The sequence below is a fragment of the Microchirus variegatus genome (assembly GCF_963457635.1).
Source record: "Microchirus variegatus genome assembly, chromosome: 13".
Taxonomy (NCBI): Eukaryota; Metazoa; Chordata; class Actinopteri; order Pleuronectiformes; family Soleidae; genus Microchirus; species Microchirus variegatus.
This window is the reverse complement of record NC_139814.1, coordinates 20,300,214-20,319,182: the sequence shown is the minus strand read 5'-3', so window position 1 is coordinate 20,319,182 and position 18,969 is coordinate 20,300,214. Positions and strand designations below refer to the sequence as shown.

The 18,969-nt window shown below is 41.9% G+C and overlaps 2 protein-coding genes across 3 annotated transcripts; one reads left to right on the top strand and one right to left on the bottom strand.

The window, feature by feature from the left end:
* Positions 1-537: 537 nt before the first annotated feature.
* LOC310936105 (lamin-A-like) lies at positions 538-8,302 on the bottom strand. Of its 2 annotated transcripts, none has more exons than XM_083900144.1 (13): positions 8,167-8,302; positions 7,444-7,796; positions 4,603-4,759; positions 3,959-4,084; positions 3,670-3,840; positions 3,424-3,549; positions 3,063-3,283; positions 2,260-2,533; positions 1,989-2,096; positions 1,774-1,893; positions 1,430-1,486; positions 956-1,156; positions 538-861 (listed from the first exon to the last, which is right to left on the bottom strand). In XM_083900144.1, exons 2-13 carry the CDS (start codon positions 7,779-7,781, stop codon positions 826-828), a joined length of 1,935 nt encoding a protein of 644 aa, XP_083756270.1. In that variant the 5' UTR covers positions 7,782-7,796; positions 8,167-8,302; the 3' UTR covers positions 538-825. The 2 variants fall into 2 exon arrangements, with proteins under 2 accessions (XP_083756270.1, XP_083756271.1); XM_083900145.1 differs by having other exon boundaries at positions 956-1,153.
* Positions 8,303-10,684: 2,382 nt separating this feature from the next.
* usf2 (upstream transcription factor 2, c-fos interacting) lies at positions 10,685-18,388 on the top strand. Its single transcript, XM_083900146.1, is given in 11 exon segments — positions 10,685-11,337; positions 12,356-12,399; positions 12,558-12,673; positions 13,108-13,217; positions 13,219-13,281; positions 13,283-13,473; positions 13,618-13,705; positions 14,947-15,005; positions 15,169-15,260; positions 15,350-15,478; positions 16,396-18,388. Coding segments are annotated over 11 exon segments (1,020 nt in total). The 5' UTR covers positions 10,685-11,299; the 3' UTR covers positions 16,486-18,388.
* The last annotated feature ends 581 nt before the right edge of the window (positions 18,389-18,969 follow it).

Genomic DNA, 18,969 nt, shown 5'->3' with positions numbered 1-18,969 from the left:
GAATGTCGAATAATGCTTTTATTGTGAAAAGTCGACGCGGAAAAAGTTTGATAAATATTTCCTGGTTTTAAAATCTTACCAAAGTAAAAGCACACATTTATTTTTAGTCGTAAATAACTATTTTGTGATGATTAACTCGATCTTTTTTATAAAGGTTTTAATGTATAATCATTTCTTTTCAAAATATTAGAGGTAGTATTTTAAAGACTAAACACCATGATTGGAAATGGCCTGTAAAATTATATTATTTTATGCTGTAATAAGAAAGATAATTGTTTTATTAAACATATTTGTTGAACATAGCGAGTAAAACAGAATTCAGAAAATATGTTTATTGATACAAAGGTTACAAAAGTTACACAAAATTCAATGAATCTGAAACAAGGCTGGGGTCAATTTACTTTAGCTCGTGAAAAAAATATGTTTTTTTCTCTCAAAATAACTGAATACAAAAGAATTCACCACAGCCCTGCTGCGTCAGTATAACCAAGTTATTGATAATTCATTTTTATTATATATAAAAAAAACACAAATTTTTTTAAATCAGAAAATACTTCGCAAACTCTTCTTTTACGGTCAGGTGGACAAAGATTCCAATTCTTTATGTCGCTGATTCAAGTTAAAGAAAACTGATTACATTTAACATGAAATTCAAGAAAAGGTTTCAAAAGCATGCCTTTGTACATCACAAAAACATTCCGTAAAATACAAATATGAAAATCAAAATAATTCCAAAATACAAGAGAGGAATTTAAAAACTACAACTAGTAACTAAAGAACTAATAACTGAAAGTTTAAGTGAAGTAAAAACATGGATCCAGGTCTTCACATGATTGGACAGCTCTCCATTCTGACTCCAGTCTAAGACAAAAAAAAACAACAAAGTTAATTTTTATAGACAAGAGAAAGTAAGATCATTTATGTGCTTTTAATTTGTTCACACACACACACACACCTTGCGAGGAGTGCTGGTGCCGAACACGTATGAGTTCGGTGGCAGCAAACCCTCGGAGAGGCCGCCGCTGCGGAAAGAGCGAGAGGCCGAGCTCACGGAGCAGTTGTTGGATTTGTCTGAGGGGAGTCCACACGAGCCGCACACCACGGTCCTGCTCCGAAGGTTGTACTCGCTGTCCCCACAAGTGCTGTGAGCCACCTGCTGAGGCACAGACGTCCAATACTCATCAATAACAGAAGTTATTAACAGTTTTCAAGAAAAGAAAATAAGCTTCAGCTGGATGTTTGAATTCAGAGAATCATCCAAGGATAAATATTTAAATATTTGGAACTTTGGAGAATCATCTTTAACAAGCAAAGCAGCGACTGACGTGGCCCTTTTGTTTTTTGACTGGCAAATAGGTCTCTGCAATTTGAATTTCTTGTGATACATGATGTAAATACAGGAGGTTCATGTCGATGTCATTCCTCTCACCATGTCATCGTCGTCTTCTTCAAACTGCGTGCGAGTCACTTTCCTCATCGCCATTTCCTGTAAGGAACAAGAGAAGTATTATTTGTTGTTATTGATTGTTTGTCAAAAAACAATAAACACCATTCAAAATCAAACTAAACTTTACGAAACAGTCCAACAACGAACAAATCTCTAACCTCTAAAAGGTATCCTATATAAGACACACTAATAAATAAAGATAAAACACACCAGCTGTAATAAAGTACTTTATTATGACCCGTTACTGCACAAAAAGGCTAATTGCAACTGAAAATAGGTCATATGATCATATTTCCTTGATAAAGTGTGCAGTTAATTCGTCTCACCTCTCCATTAGCGTTGATCAGTGTGGTCTGGAACAAGTCTCCGGTTCCCCAGGACGGCTGAGTCTTCCACACCAGGTCAGAGGGAGGATTGTGGACTCCACCGGCACCAGAGGCCCAGATCTGACGACCGTGCAGGAAAGAAAAATAAGTATCGTGTACGAAAACTGCAGCTAAACGCTGATTGTTGGGAGTTGGCGAAAGAGGGCGCTGTTTACCGTGACCCTCTGCCCGGCCTTCAGGGTGAATTTAGCCGGGAACTTGAAGACGATGGATGAACCCGATCCCACCTGACGCTTCAGCTGCCAGTTCCCTAAATTCTGGTCCTGCAGGAGGAGAAGTTGGGGTTGAGGTTAAAAAGTGAGTTCAGGAAAAACTACAACTTTTAATGTGTTCTCTAACGATAATGTCAAAAAATTGGGGGATTAAAAATGTGCCTCAGATTGTAAGAACTGTTTTAATTCAAAGTCCAAATATTCATCTTTTCACCTCGTCTGCTTTGTTGCTGAGTCGGACATATTTCCCGTCCAGGTCCACCTCGTCCACGGTGACCCGCCCACTGGCCGAGGCCTGCTGGGTGATGCGGGTGCGAGCCACAGCGCCCCCTGCGAAGCTGGAGGCCTCGCTGTCCGTGTCGTTGGGGCGTCGCCTCTTGGCAGGAGAACTCTGAGCGCTGCAGTGGACCGTCCGAGAGTGAGCGGCCGACACCGAGGTGCGACTTCCTGCCGCTCTGGTGGGCGGAGGACTCGGGGACAGGCGCAGCCTACAGGGTGGAGGTCAGGACTCAAATTAAAGCTGTAGTACGTAACCTTTATTACCACCGCCTGGTCTGTATTTTTTGATGGATCAATCTGATTTTTTTGTGATGGGTAGGTGAACACCCGAGTATGTTCCCATACAATTTTCGTAAGAATCTAGCCACTGTTGATGTCAGAAAATGATAAGATTTTCAAGAAATCCCCATTTCTTACAATGGGCAAAATTGTAAAATAATCTATGTCAAAACTCATCGGATTTGAATTAAATGTGGTATTTGTATTCAGGATCGACACTCTACCAGCATAACATGTTTCATATAGATCTAATCCAGATTATGGATTTGGTCTCATTATACAAGTTCAGCAACATGTATACAGATCCGGATTCATTTTGTCACACTTATGTAATAACTATAAGCAAGTGAAGAGGTATACAGATCCAGAAAGTTCTGAGGCGGAATAAAAACATCACCAACAACAACAAAAAAAAAAAAATCGCCAAATGTCACGTAGTGTAGCTTTAAGCCACCCTACCTCTGCTCCTCTCCCTCCAGCAGCTTCCTGTAGGCACATATCTCCATGTCCAGGGCCAGTTTGACGTCCAGCAGCTCCTGATACTCGTCCAGCTGCTGCTGCATCCGCTGCCTCATCTCCGACATCTCTCTGTCCTTCTCTCCCAGCAGGCGACGCGTGGTGTCCCGCTCCCGAGACAGCGCGTCCTCCAGGTCCCGGATCTTCGCCTCACGGGCCGCCAGCTGCAAACGTGGAAAAAAAACGTGATACTGATCTTAATATTTAAGTTTTATATAGCACTTTTCAAGCCTAAGTACGATGTGGTGGGAGAAAATACAAGTCTGTGTCATTTGGACGACAGAAAGCCTGCTGATGCATTCACCTGTTTCTGCAGCTGGCTGAGCTGAGCAGACGTGGACTCCAGCCGCATCCTTGTCTGCTGCAGCTCCTCGTGAGTTGCTCCGACCAGGTGGCTGTTCCTGTCCGCAGACTGACGAGCGTTTTCAAGCTAACCCAAAGAAAAGAAGAGAGAATCAAGGCAAAAACCTGGATTTCAATCTGAACTGGGAATCTCATTTCATTAGATATTAAAAACGACCTCTATCCCACGTTCAGCTGTAGGACCTACCTTGCTGTTGTAGGTCTTCTCAATCTCCTCCTTGTACATTTTGATCTGCAGCTCGTGCTGGTTACGCATATCCACCAGCGCCTCGGCCAGTTTGCTCTCAAAGTCCTGCTGGTGTCCGCTATCCAACTCAACCACGCGAGACTCGTGACGCCGTTTAACCTCCCGCAATTCCTGTTGTTGGGGAATCAGATCAAAAAAATACAATTAATTTCCTGAATTGAAAATGTTCTGAGAAGACATGATGATGTTGATGTGAAGGAAAGTCCGTGGAGAAAGTTGGAGTCTGAACCTCAGAGTGCAGGCTCTTCTGAAACTCCAGTTCCTCTTTCAGAGTCTGGATGCGATTTTCTCCGTCCACTCTCCTCAGCATCTCGTCCTGCAGCTGCTTCCTGGCGTCGTCCAAACCTGTGTTTAGCTAATAAAACAACAGTAAAAACGACATAAACTGAATATCAGCTCAAAATAAAGCACAAGCAATCACATAAACAGAGAGAATAGTGAAGAAATATGCTGTAAATACACTGTTCAAGGGCCTCAAACTTTCCAAGAATTACGAGCAGTGAACCCCAGCCTTTGACTTGGAGGGGATTTAAACCAGCAACCTTCTGGTTACAAGCCAAGTTACATAGGCTGCCCTTAAATTTTATTTATCACAGTTGGCAGGTAAGTGGGAATCGTCTGAGTCCACCTGCTAAACTCAGCTACAAAGAAATAATAAAAACTGTTTAATTTGGAGAAGAAATTGAGGTCCTTTCAAAACTCTGAGTCAGAATAAAGAGCTCGTTGGTCGACATGAGCCGAATTATGTTCCACAAAGTGGAAGGTAATTGAAAGCCGGGCATTATGCTTGGCTGAGAGGACTGAGAAAAAAGATTGAGTCCAGATGTGTTTCCGCTGAGTATTAAACTGAGTGAGCGTGGGTTTAGACGTTACCTTGGTGATCTGGGCCTTCAGATCCCGATTCTCCACTTCCAGGTTCCGCTTCTCTCCCAGAGCCGTAGTCAATGTCGCATCCTTGGAGTTGAGCAGAGCCTCCAGGTCTTTGAGCCTCTGCTGAGCTCCCACTAGCTCGGACTCCTTTTTGGTGTTCCTGTAAACACGTTAGACTTTTCTCATGAAAGTGGAATTTCAAACGCGGTATCAATGCCCAGGAAATGACAAGGACAACACGATATTTAAGTTGTCTGTAGAAAACTCAAATATCCAACTGAAGTCATTTAACATCATTTTAAAGTCAAGTTCTGTAGTTTAGCTCAGTGTTTTTCAACCAGTGTGCCGTGAGAGATTATCCAATTTCACCTAATTGGCCTAAAAACATTTTTTGAAAACAAATAATTAATTATTTGCAAATAATATGGATAAACATATTCAAGACACTTTGATAAGGATGACTTAATTGTTAATATAGGGTACAGAGTATCATTTTTTTAAACATTTTTGTTTGGTGGTGTGCCTCGGGATTTTTTTCAATGAAAAAAATGTACCTCGGCTCAAAAAAGGTTGAAAAACACTGGTTTAGCTGGTGTCATCTTGGTTTTTTCAACAAGAAGAAACCATATTTGGATGAGAGGGAGGGGGCTTAAATGTGAGGGGTGGGGCTTAAATGTGAGGGGTGGGGCTTACTGAGTAGTATTTCTGATTTTCCTCCAAGTACCACCAGAGGAAGCTAGCGTACCACTGGTAGTACACGCACCACATTTTGAGAACCATGGCTTTAGGGCAGAACATCTACAGCCGTAAGTTCCTGCCTCTAATTCAGTTGTGTCCGACGAGATCCAAATTTTTCAGTTTCAGACAATCGTGTAGTTTGTTCCAGAAAGAAGAAGCCGCAGATTTAAATGCCGTTTCTTTTCCTAAATCAGTGCGGACACTTGGAAGTTGGAACTAACAAAGGTCCTGTGATTAAATTGTAGGCCTTAAGATATACTGACTATGTTGAGGATTTTCCACTAAAGATGTCCATATTTCTCTGTAACCTAAGAAGTGGAAACTGAATTACTACACTTTCCTTTGCAGGGCGTAATGAATCAAATATGAGCTATTTCTGAATTTAAAAAAAGGATGTAGCCTTTAGATAAATCGGAGACAGAGGAAAGACCTCGGCGCATATGACTCACACAGACCACAGGGATCTGCGTCCAGTCCCGTGTGTCTGCTAGCCACAAGCCACAGCCGTTGGTGTTTAGCCTGCACGTTGCCACGGCAACTGCTTTGGCTATGCCAAACACACAGGGGCCGCCATCTCAATATTTATGGAAAAACATAATGGAGGCAGAGAGTGGAGCCTTCTAAATACTGCCACGTATTGTGCACACGGTGATTACTTTTGAGGGGGAAAGAGTTAGTCATCGAGCTCTGGATGTGGCAGCTCATGGGAAGAAGACGAGTGGAAGCCCAACGTCAAAGTACAGTGAGCAATGGGGAGGGTATGCTCATGGCAGGGAGTGGCGGCCGGAGAGGTTTTAGCACATCAGTTAACGGGCTGCTAATGACTAACTGTGTTTATTATTTATGTGCAGAGAAGTTTACGGCAAGAACACGGCGACTGTAAACACTTTCACTCGTGTATAAACAGGCAAAGTGATGCACTACATGGAGAAAGATCCAGTCAAAGAAAGAGTATTTCAAAAAAAACCTCAAGGGCAACTGATTATCAGATTAACAAATCATGGGGTTTTTTTCCTTTTATAATCTTGATAAAGATGAAATTTGCTCTATTTTAGTCCACCCTGAACCATTGAGGCCTAACATCAGCGAGCCGCCATTTTAGAGCTTCGGGTTTCGTAGAAGATGCCATATTTTTGGACTAAGGGGTGTGGCCTAAACTTAAGGGGTGGGGCTTACTGTTGAGCACGGGGGAATGATGAGTCACCATTCATGACCTTTGCAGTCAATTATTACACCATAGTCACACTCTAAAAGCAACAATTCCTGCTAAAGCCAGCCAGCTAACGAGCTAGCCGCAGCGTTGACGGCAAGTTTTGGCTCTTTCTGATTTCAGTTTCACGTTACTATTTTTGTTTTCTAAGATAATTATTGTGCTATTTTGTCTTACGCAAAGTCTGGCTGTAATTGTGAATGAACTATATTACACAAAACACATGATTCGACCACCCCCCGTTTGCATGCTAACAAGCTAGCTCCAGCAATAAAATTCTCCTGTCAAGAAAACAAATTTCATGTATTGCTTATCGTATATTTTCTAAGATAATTATTGTGCTATTTTGTCTTGTGCAAAGTCTGGCAGTAATTGTGAATGAACTATATTACACAAACCACATGATTCGACCACCCCTCATTTGCATGCTAACAAGCTAGCTCCAGCAATGCAACTGGTCTCAGATGACCATTGTTGTTCCAATAAAATGATGCCGTCTTTTCTAAGATAATTATTGCACTATTTGTCATATAAAGTGCAAAGTCTGGCTCTTACTGTGAATAAACATTTTGCAACACTTCATTGTACAAAAAGAACATATTTTGTGTGCTTCTGGTGATTTAATTAGCACCATATTTTCATCTTTCTCCCAGCAACAAAACCAGTTTCACATATTATTTTTGTTTCTGACATAAATCATTGCACTATTTTGTCTGTTAAGTTGCAAAATCTGTCTTTAATTGTGAATAAACTACATTTCACAAACACACAGGGGTGGGTTTAAGGAATCTGGGGCCCGAACATAATGGGACCCCTTACTCAACATCTTCCTCCCTTTTCTCCAGTTGCACCACGAATAAACACACACAAACCAGAGTGTTGCAGCTGTTACGCACCTGGCCTTCAGCTCCTTGTGGTCTTCCTTCAGTTTGCCGAGCTCCAGCTGCAGACGAGCTCGCTCTTTGGCCACAGAGTCCAGAGTCTGGCGGGCATCAGCCAGCTCGGCCTCGTAGGCTGCCTTCAGACCCGTCAGCTCCCGGCTGACCTCCGTCTCAGACTCGGTGATGCGTAGACGCAGCCCGGCATTTTCGACTTCCAGAGAGCGGACTTTGTCGATATACACAGCCAGGCGATCGTTTAGGTTGCACAGATCCTCTTTCTCCTGGAGCCGGGTGATGCGGTTGGGTGACAGTGGTGTGTTCGCACCTCGGGGAGTGTTTTTGGGTGTCGCCATTGCAGCCGTCTGCTCCTGCACCACACACAAACATAATGATCCACCTTCTGATCTTATAATAGTGTGTTTAACAAGCACGATAAATGTACAGGATTTTGTTACATTTAGGTTTGAATGCAAATACTTGGATTTAAAATTCACAGTAGTTTTGTCTACAATCTGAACATGAACCACGGTTATTATCAAACAAACCAAAAAAAAAGTGATGGAAAACATGTGAAAGCAGCAGCAAAACCATAAAAAAGTCACAACTGCAAATTCAGACAGCAAAGATTGAAATTACCCGAAAGACATGGGCGGGTCATCGACTCCACCCAAAAAAGTCAAATACATTTCTTGGCACAATTAAAAAGAAGAAAAAAAAACTCCGACCGGCAAGTTTTACCTTTTTTTTTAAAGATGTTCAGAAGAAGAGGAAAGTGTGATGTGACAGGATTTATGGGCTGCTCTGTAGATTTTCTTTGTCTTTTGTGATCTCAGGTCGTGTCCTGGTTCTCCAGCGGTGTTCAGTCTGTTACTGCACTGTCTGCAAACTCATCAGTGCCCATGTAGGAAAGAATGAGATGGGAGGAGAGGAGAGAGGCTGGCCTCAAGTTTGGCAAAGTGACGGGGTGGTTGCTCTCTCTCTCTCTCTCTCTCTCTCTCTCTCTCTCTCTCTCTCTCTCTCTCTCTCTGTGTGTGTGTCTCTCTCTCTCTGGCAGTGCAGTCTGAATGGATGAGTCACCGTCTACTCAAACAAACTTGCAGATCCATGTGATACGTACAGGGGATTATTTTAAGCACATTTATTGCTCAAGAGTGGAGTAATTTACAGTATTAGACTCACACCGCACTGCTCATTATTGTCTATTTAACTTTTAATAAAATGTGTTGCATACCTATTTTATGACTGTTTTCACCCTAAAACAGAATTGGAGCCTCACTGCAGCCCGTTTATTTGTGCAAAAGTGCCTCCACTGGTATTTTGGACAGTCGGAATTTCCAACTCGGAGCAAACTCTCATTCAGCAAATTCCAAGATGGCTGCCATTGTACAACCACTGCAAGGTTTACCGTTAACAGCACTTCTGTCGTATTTGTTTTGCACATTATAGAGCTATTTTGTTGATGTTAGCATGCTAACAAGCTAGCTCCAGCATTGCAACTGGTCTCGGAATGTTCCAATAAAATTCTCCCATCAAGAAAACAAATTTCACATTATTGTTTTGCTTATGTTATAATTTCTAAGATCATTATTGTGCTATTTTGTCTTTTAAAGTGCAAAGTCTGGCTCTAATTGTGAATGAACTACATTTCACAATACAATACAGACATAGCAGAAAAAGTACAAATCATTTTAATTAAAACAGTTAATTTTCTGTGCTTCTGGTGATTTAATTGGCACCATATTTTAATTTTCCTGTTGTTTATGTTTTAATCGTACGCTGTTTGTGTGCTAAGATACCATGAAGAGCAGGGGTGTCAAACTCATTTTCACTGAGGGCCACATCAGCATAATGGTAACCCTCAAAGGGCCAGATGTAACGGTCATTCAGAATAAATGTAACCAAATATAATGTACACTAAATGTAACTACTCCGTAACATATTGCTAAATAACTTTCTGTATTTATTACTTATTCAATTTCACTCATGATGCTCACATGATGCATATACAATGATACACTGCGATCTCGTGGCGGTGGCGTCACTTTGCGGGTAACGCAATTGCCATGCATTGTGGGAATTAGTTGTGGGAAGTAGTTTATGGTCAACGCACGCGTTCGAGCAGCATAGACGTATTTCAACACAGATTTTTAAGACCAATCAATCTCTCGCGGGCCACATAAAATGACGTGGCGGGCCACATCTGGCCCTCGGGCCTTGAGTTTGACACGTGATGTAGAGTGATTGATAATGCTAACAATATTTTTTCAAATAGTGAATGTTTTTTTTTCCAACTTGTCAACTGGTGAATTCAGGGTTGAGGTCACTCCTAACTTCCAATAGAAAAGAAAAAACAATTTTTTTTCCCAATTCCTTTCTAATTTTCTCCCAGATTTGCTCATTTGTTTCTGCTTTATCAGATATGTTATTAATACACAAATGCCAATACACAGTTTCAGTGAATTACACAATTTATTAATAAACATTGATAGTGGGAATGTTGTTAAAGTGCTAAATTGTGTGATTCCTGAACATGAAGCAGTATGCAACAGGTATCTAAAAGAGATTATTCCTCCATAAATTGCTTCTTTTTCGTTTATTTTGAAGGATTTTAAGCTTTTATGGGAGAGTAAACAATAGAGAAAGAGTAAATTAAGGCAGAAAGATGAAAAATGGGTCAACAATCAGATTACTCCGAGTCATTATAACAACGGTTATTAAAGTTAGATCTTAATTTGGGAATTAAACAAAAACAATGTAAGGATAAATGTCGTTAAATCATGTGATGCAGCAGCAACCGCTTCACCACCACAGGCTCGTTTAGATACTGAGGAAATGGCATATAATACACGACACGGCTGTCAAACGTTGCTTAAAAAAGCATCGAAAACGTAATTTCTGGCGTTATACGTGAGCATTTCTTCAAGTAAATCCTTCTCCGCGCTGTCGAAAAGCACATAAAAACCGTAAATTACGATGACAATCGTGTACGTGTTGCTCTGTTGTAGCAGCAGCGGCTCAGTCAGTCAGGCTCGTGTTGTCATGTGGTTTGTGGGAAAACCCGGATTGGATCACTGTGGTCACCTGGGCAGAGAACCCTAAAAAAGTGCCAATGAGGCGCCGAATGAGCACAAATTGTACACATTTCCCGTGTCATTGTCCGAGATACACTCGTTTACGCATATTTGTTCACATACACGCTGTTTTATAAACGGCTGGAGGCGAATATGTCACGGATAAGCGGGTTTCTGAACGGCAATAAAATAAGAAAGACACGAAAAAACAAACACTACATCACACGAGTCACGTGAGTGCTAGAGTACAGTATGTGATTGTACACAAACGATGAAATCAACAATTAAGGTGGAAAAACACCGATTTAATCGCGTAATAAAACGTAGAAAAACAAGTCCACTCCGTGTCTTGTTGGGCGCATGTCAGAGCCGCAGCTTTGCGCGGATAAACAGCAGCTGTGCGCCGCCGAGCGACAAAAGAACACCAAGGGCAAAGCGGTTTTAAGGAACTATCTTCTTTTTTAAAAAGGGAAAACGATCCTTCCTTCCAGCAAAAAGGTGTTAATGTTGAAAAAGAAAGCGCGTAAAGCCGGAGCCGGAGCAACCGCCGCGGCTGAGAAGCAGCGTACGAACCGCGGACTAATTTCTTGTTGTTTTCCGCACAGACGTCTCCGTGCTGCTCCGCCGCGGCCTCCATTTTAGCTTCTTTGCCCGCTCGGTACCTCACGTGTCCTGGACTGTCTTTCTCACATGACCCGTGTGTTTGTCCCCGTGATCAGCGCTTCCATCTCCGTAAATCAGTGTCGTTGAATATCGGGCGTCTTCCACCGGGCAGGGGCAGCAGCAGCAGCAGCAGCTTCATGGATATGCTGGAGCAGAGTCTGGACAGTTCGGCGAGGTGAGAGCGAGCTGCGGGCGGCTTCCTGCTCTGCCATGGCGGCCTGAAGCCTCAACCCTCATCCCCTGTGTTGTGTTTACAAGCTCCAGCTCCTGTCACTTTGCTATTATCGTGACACCAGTGCAATCTTTTATTGACGAAGCTCCACAATTTATGTTGAAACATCTATATTATAAACACATGTCATTACACAAACTAGTAAACCAACAACATTTTGCATCACATATATATTTTTAATATTTGTATTTTAAATATGTATAATTTATATCACAAGAAACACAAATGCACAACATCTCTTTGGTGTCTGTTAACTTTGTCACTCTCCTGTTTATTTACATCATGCATGTCTACTTAAAAATAATTAAATATAAAAGGAGGTCATTTATAAAAGTGGCCACTTGTGCTTTTCAACTCTTAATTTCCACTTCCATATAATGTAAACACATGCACACGCACCTGTTGAGGTCAATAAATGTAAATTTTACACATCAGGCAGCAGAAAACGTGATTTGTGTCACGCTTGAAAGTCAACTGTGCCACTTTATTTATATCAGCGGTCTGTAAAGTGGCCGCCTGGGGGCGCCCCTCACTCACAACAGATAATAAAAGGGGGATTTCACCTCCTAGTTATCTTCTTCCCTGTTGTGTTTACAATCCCTGCTTCTGATCCTTTATTACTATATAAGTGCATCTTTCAGTAACTGCTGTATAAACCTGTCCATTTCCCTTTTTTGTGACATACAGCTGCTGTTATAATTTATTGTACACTATAGTTTGTGTTATTAGTCATTGTTGCTGTTAATACATCCAATTGGATTTTACAATCGAGTCATTATGATGTACCTGTTATGAAGTAGCTGAAAACGCGATTAAAGTCACCGCCTGGAGGCGCCGCTCACTCATAACAGATATTTAAATAGTGGAACTTGTTATGCAGCTTACATTTGTCTTATGACTGGGAATTGTTTGCTCTTTGGGCTCGTAACTTGACTCACTCTTGTCTTTTTTTTTCTTCCAGTCACGACAAACAGGAATCAGAGGAGGTGGTGCAGTTACAGGAAGGTGGGAGGCACTGTCATTTCTGAATATAACGTAACACACGTGAACTCTGTGGTTTAAAAAAAAAAAAAAACTGTGCTTTTCTATGATCGCCGTCTGCCATCTGTTTTTAATGGCCCTGCGTGACCCCTGCGTGACCTTTGCCGACCTTTGTGTTGCAGGGGAAACAGTGGGGGCGGAGGAGCAGACCGCAGTGACCATCGCCGGCGTCCCCCAGGCTGCGTTCACTGACCACAATGTGCAGTACCAGTTTCGCACCGAGAACAATGGAGGACAGGTGAGAACTCCTCCTCGTCTGGAAAACAACATTATTTTCATACTATTTTGATCGATTTAATTGGTGTTTTTTCAGTAATTAAAACAATCGCTGAGTTTTTAGCACAAGAGGACACATTTGAGAAACATTATTTTCTGACATTTTAAAGGATAGTATTATTAATAAAGAACATATCTGTGCTCGAAAAGATAAAGCGTCTTATTGCACTTTAAAGGACAAAATGGCACAATAATGATCTTAGAAATTATAACATAAGAAAAACAATAATGTGAAATTTGTTTTCTTGATGGGAGAATTTTATTGGAACATTCCGAGACCAGTTGCAATGCTGGAGCTAGCTTGTTAGCATGCTAACATCAACAAAATAGCTCTATAATGTGCGTCTCTATTTTTTCCCATTAACATTGTCCTATGACCCTCTGCTCTGACCTCAGGTGACCTATCGCGTGGTCCAGGTCACAGACGATCAGTTAGAGGCTACAGCTGACGGAAGTGGAGCCGTTAGCGTCGTCTCCACCGCGGCGTTTGCCGGAGCCCCTCAGGTGAGGCGACATCGCGGACGGACGATCGTATCGTAGGCTAGTGCCTGCATATTATGCCTTGTACGTGTATAAATGAGTCTTTACCCTTTTCCCAGGCTGTTATCCAGAACCCCTTCAGTAATGGCGGCAGTCCTGGCGGGGAGACGGTGGGCGGAGAGACACGTTTCGCTTATTTCCCAGCTGCCGCCGTCAGCGACGGCACAGCCACGGCCGTGTCGGTGCAGGCCACCACCGACCCGACGATCACACAGGCAGGAGGTGAGGAAACGTGACCAGGCCACAGTCTCTCTCTGTGTGTGTGTGAAAATGCTGACTCGTGCTTCCTGTGTCTGTGAATTTGTCGTTCTGTACGCTGAGGTCAGCTGACGTCACACTTCTTGTGGTCCCTCTGTAAATGCACAGGTCAGTTTTACGTGATGATGAGCCCCCCCGAGGTGCTGCAGACGACGAGCCCTCGCACCATCGCGCCGCGCACGCACACCTACACCGCGTGAGTCTAACATGACTTTTGCTGCTCCCAGAGTTGCCATCACTCCCTCACACACACACACATGTTCTTAAAGCTCTTCTCTGTCCCTGTACCTTCACAGTAGACGGACTCTGTCCTTCTTGTCTCCCCCTCCTCCCCTCCCTGTTTTGAAAGCCATTACGTTTATTTATCATGACTTGTGTGTACAAATGACGATAACCTAGACAACGTGATAACATACAAACATCCAAACATCTGAAAACCACACTCTGTCCCACTTACCTGCCGTCCCCAGAGACCTTGGTGAGAGCGAGATGTTGCAGCATGGCAGTTCAAACTGGTGAGATGAACTTTCACATACGCCCCCAACCTCCCAACCCCCACCTCCCCCCACACTCTGCCCCCCCATCATGTGTTGTAGAGACAGAGGTTTGGTGGATCACAGATCAATAAATATATGGTGATTTATTCTGTATTTTGACAGGTTTTATAGTTGATGAGCACGTTTCCTTCTGTCACTACTCCGACCTGTGCCTGCAAGATCGTGATTACTTCCTGTCTCCAAACCAAACCAAAAAAAAGATGACATAAAAATATCTGATCAGCTGGTCTTTGTTTTAACCTGTATAGTATAACCACTGAATTCCACTACTAAAGTGAAAGATAACATGAGTAGTAAAAAAGGAAGTAGTAAAAAGCAGCAGGAGGTGGCTCTTATTTTGAAATGTGTATTTATTTTATCAGCAAAAACTCAAACAATATTGTGTTGCATATATATGTATATATATATATATCTATATATATAGATATATATAGATATATATAGATATGTAGAACATTGTTAATTGTTATTAATTGTTGCTTAATCACCCCAGTCCTTAACAACAGTGGTTCTCAAAGTCAGGGTCAGGACCCACAGAGGGGTCGCAGGAGATGTTTTTTTGAGAACCCAAACAAATTGCTTTTTAGTTAAGTTTTACTTTATGTTTTATCTAATTTACTAATTTAAACATATTAGCCACATTATGTTTAATTTTGCTCTTGTCACAAGTTATATCGGGATTTGGGTCACAATAGTTTTTTTAAAAAGTGGGTCACTTAAACCTAAAGGTGTATCTGACACGCCTCTTCAAACTTCCACTCAACGACTTGATGAGGTGTGCGTTTGTGTTTTTTCTTAGCTGGGTTCTAGTTGAGTTGTCATTTTATTCACAGTTTTGTTTTTCTGTCTTTTTTTTGTTTTTTCTGCTGTGTCTTCACAGGAAGGTTGACGGTCCCCGAGCTCCCAGAGACGAGAGGCGAAGAGCGCAGCACAACGAAGGTCTGTGACATGTCTTTTTATCTTCATGTGACACATTCTGTGTTCCTTTAAACACTTATTACTGCGTTTAGCGTGCTATAAAAGTGTTACAAATTGAAGTTTGACTGATCGAGTGAGTGGGGGAAAAGGCCTTACTGAGTGTTGTCTCCTCTTTTCTTGGCAGTGGAGAGAAGAAGAAGAGACAAAATTAACAACTGGATTGTTACGCTGTCAAAAATCATCCCTGACTGCAGCGTCGACAGCAGGACTGGAGCGGTGAGTCAGTGACGAGAAAGGCTGAGGTGTTAACATTTGTCCTTTTTTTAACACGTGTGGTGTTTTTCTGTTTTATATCGACCCCTCAGAGTAAAGGAAGCATCCTGTACAAAGCCTGCGACTACATCCGAGAGCTGCGTCAGAGCAACCAGCAGCTGCAGGAGAGCTGCAAGGAGGTGGAGCGAGTCAAGATGGACAACGAGCTGCTGAGACAACAGGTTCACCAACACACACACAAACACACACCTGTATTTACGCTGACCTTTTCACGTGTGGAACTCCCAGAGTTAAACCTTTGTGTGTGTGTGCACGCTCACCGTCGTCTTCTCTGCTTCTCTGTAACTGTGCTACAGTGCCACATACAGGCCTGGTATGTGTACTACAGCGCTAGTGGTTGCCGTGTTTTTTAAAACAACAAAGATTGTACAGACACATTTTTGAAAGTAACTGATTTGTTTCACATTTTTCATAATTTCAATGATTTTGAAGGCTGTTTGAGGAGTTTAAGAACCGCTTTATATTAGAGCTGCAACTGTTTTCGTGATTAATCGATTGGTCCATAAAGTATCAGAAAATGTTGATTAGTGTTTGTAAAACATGGAAATGACAACGTTCTGGATAGTGCTGCGCAAAAGGTTAGCGCACCTCAATGCATGACATGCTTCCATGGCGACTGACAGGAAATAGACGCGCATGACGTCATGTTTACGTGCCGCGACACCGGAGTCCAGGCAACGTTTACCAGTTAGCTCCGTTAGCTGCATTAGCTACAAATAACCAGCGTACCTGTGTAACTGCGCATGTGTGCCTCTGTTTTTAAAGTTTAGCGTTACTTTAGAGACTCATGTTAACAATAGGGAGTCACGTGCATCTTTTACAGTCGCCATAGAAACGTGTTGTGCGTTAACGTTTGACGGCACTAGTTCTTGAATGTCTTGTTTTGTCTACAAACCAAAATGATTCAATTTTAATGATTTATTTATGTGGAGCAAAGAAACAAAGGAAACATTCAAATTTAAGAAGCTAAAACAATCAGAAATCTTATTTTAATAAGGAAAAAAGCTCTACTTTATATTATACTGTCTGTTTTTATTTTTTCTCTTCCGACGTCTAATCGTCCGTTTGGGTTTCCCAGATCGAGGAGCTGAAGAACGATAACGCGCTGCTTCGAGCTCAGCTGCAGCAACACGGCATAGAAGTCAACGGAGATTCAACGCCGCAGTGATGGCGGCGGACTGGACGAGCGCGGCGACGATGCGGACGCAACGCATCGCAACGCATCGCAACGCATCGCGCGCCGCTTCCTCCCCCGATCGGCCCGAACCAGCCGCCGAGAGGAGGAACCGCGGAAAAAACGAACGAAAAAAAAGACAATTTCCATCTGAAAATGGAGCGCGACAAGTTAGCGCGCACACACACACACAGGGCTCGAGAAGAAACACTGAAGGACTGCAAAGTGAATGAACGCCTCCTCCTCCTCCTCTGAAAACTGTGTAGCTCAATGAACCTCACACCTCTGCTTCAAGGAGAGCGGCGTCTGCACAGCACCCACCATGCTTTCACCAAACTTTCTTCTTTTTTATTTTGTTTTCCTTTTTTTTTTAAATTATGACCCTGCCACAGAAAAAATTTACTGATTTCACCTTTTAAATCAAACCATAAACTCCTTTTTTCTGCCCTCTTATTTTTTGTTGTTGTAAAATAAATGAAAGCTTCCTTCACTTTTAATTTATCGGTCTTTAAGGAAAAAAAAAAAAAAAGCTGGATTTATGGCGATGAACAAAATAACCTTTAAATCAGATTATGCTCATCACTACCACTGTGGATAGTTTTTACTGTCACTGGATCATGTGTGTATTATATATATTTATATATATATATATATATAGGAATAGAGTTGTGTGGAGTTTCTGCCTCATAATAATACTGACACTCCGAGCACGAGGCAGAGCTCACAAACTTAAACAAATCCAAATGTCGGTAAATTAAACAATAAGCGTTCCCTGACAGTCGGTGTGTGAGCGCGCGGTTTCTATTTTATAGTCCCGAGCCTTTAAAGGTACAGTCTATTAATTGGTGACATCTAGTGGCAAGAATGCAGATTATAAAGGAACGGTTTGTTTGTCTTTCTCTTTTGGAAGTGTGTCAGGAAACTACGGTGGCCTACGCAAACCAGAAGGGATGCTCTGAAGTGATACGAAGCCAGTTTCAGGCACAAAATGGCGGCCTCTGTAACGCAAGGCCCTTGCCTATGATACATATAAGTGCTTATTCTAATGGTGCGTGTCCATTTGAAGGTGGAATTTCCGAGTTCCTAGTTGGAAGTTTCAACTGGAACGCGCCCCCTCAGGTTGGGTTTCCAACTCGGAAAGTCGTAGCAACCTTTCATACCCCCGACAGGATTCTAAGATGGCTGCCTGTCGCATTAGGAGTAAAAACCCGCTGCTACTTTTGCCGTTAAATGCACTTCATATTTATTTGTTGACATGTTACGCTCTTTGTGTGCAAAATGTTGTGAAGCGCGACTTGAGCGGGCTAACAGTGGCTAGCCTGACACAGGTTTGCGTCCATGTTTTTGTGTCATCACATCCATTTCTGACGTACAGTAAACGTAACACACCACAGAAAAAAATTATGCAGTTATTCAAACATGCGTATGGTTAGCATATTCAAGTTCTGCCTCCTAAAAAGTTACATACTGGACCTTTTTAAAGGAGCTTGTTGGAGGATCTCAGTGGTATCAAAGCTCAGGTAATCAGGATTGTGCACTTGTGGTTCCCAGACTTGATTGAAGTCCTTTCACGCAGACATAGTTTCGGTCTTTTCGTGTCCCATATTTGGTGCAATGTACAGATAAATGAGACGTGTGGATCGTTTTTAAATGGGCATTAAATTACGGTTTGTTGGTGTTGATGCACTGAAATAGAGGTTTGAGTCGTGTGAGGTGTTGGTGACACGCGGAGTGTTTTTCTTTGATTTTTTATTTGCCCCTCCCCTTTTTGTTTCTTCACACCTGTGGGAACCTTTGCTGCTGACAGAAGACCATGAAACAGTCAGGAGTGTGATGATGATGATGATGATGATGATAGTTGTAACTAACACTGAAAGTCTCCACAGCATGGACATATAACCACTGGCATGACGTAATTCTGATAATTCACAATAAAACACAAGTGTGAGCGTCGTTTATGACGCGGCAAGTCGAGTGTTTTCCACTTTCATCAGAGTAGCAAACGAGAGGTTTATGGGGTAAAGTTAAAAAACAACAACAATGTTTTATTTGTGTGTTCTCTATTGTTTTTGTTTTGTTTTTCTCAGCCAAGGATCTGCTTTACGATTAAGATTAAATAAATATTCCAGACTCTCCCTCTTTTTATTTCCCTTTTCAACAATTTGACCATATATTCATTAGGAAACAATCTATAAAAATGTTAAATTACAGCTCTGTATATCATATTTGGAAGAATTTGTAAACCTTCCTGGACGTATCTGCATTTAAGAACTGCTGCTTGTTTTTCCAATTTAAATTATTTGCAAACATTAGTTGAGAATTGAGAAAATTAGGGGTAATTCCAAACAAATTATGGGAATAAATACTTAAGTATCATAGCACAATAACGCTCAAATTCCGTTTATATACAGTTTTTTTTCATGGGTTAGGGTTAGCTTAAAATAAATGTATTTGATTACTTCCGGGTCGTCTCCGCCG

Coding starts and splice junctions, on each gene's coding strand:
- LOC310936105 (XM_083900144.1), bottom strand. CDS start 7,781: ATGGCGACACCCAAAAACACTCCCCGAGGTGCGAACACACCACTGTCA. Junction 4,760..7,443: donor CACAAGGAGCTGAAGGCCAG/GTGCGTAACAGC, acceptor ACGTGTTTACAG/GAACACCAAAAAGGAGTCCG. Junction 2,534..3,062: donor CTGGAGGGAGAGGAGCAGAG/GTAGGGTGGCTT, acceptor TCCACCCTGTAG/GCTGCGCCTGTCCCCGAGTC.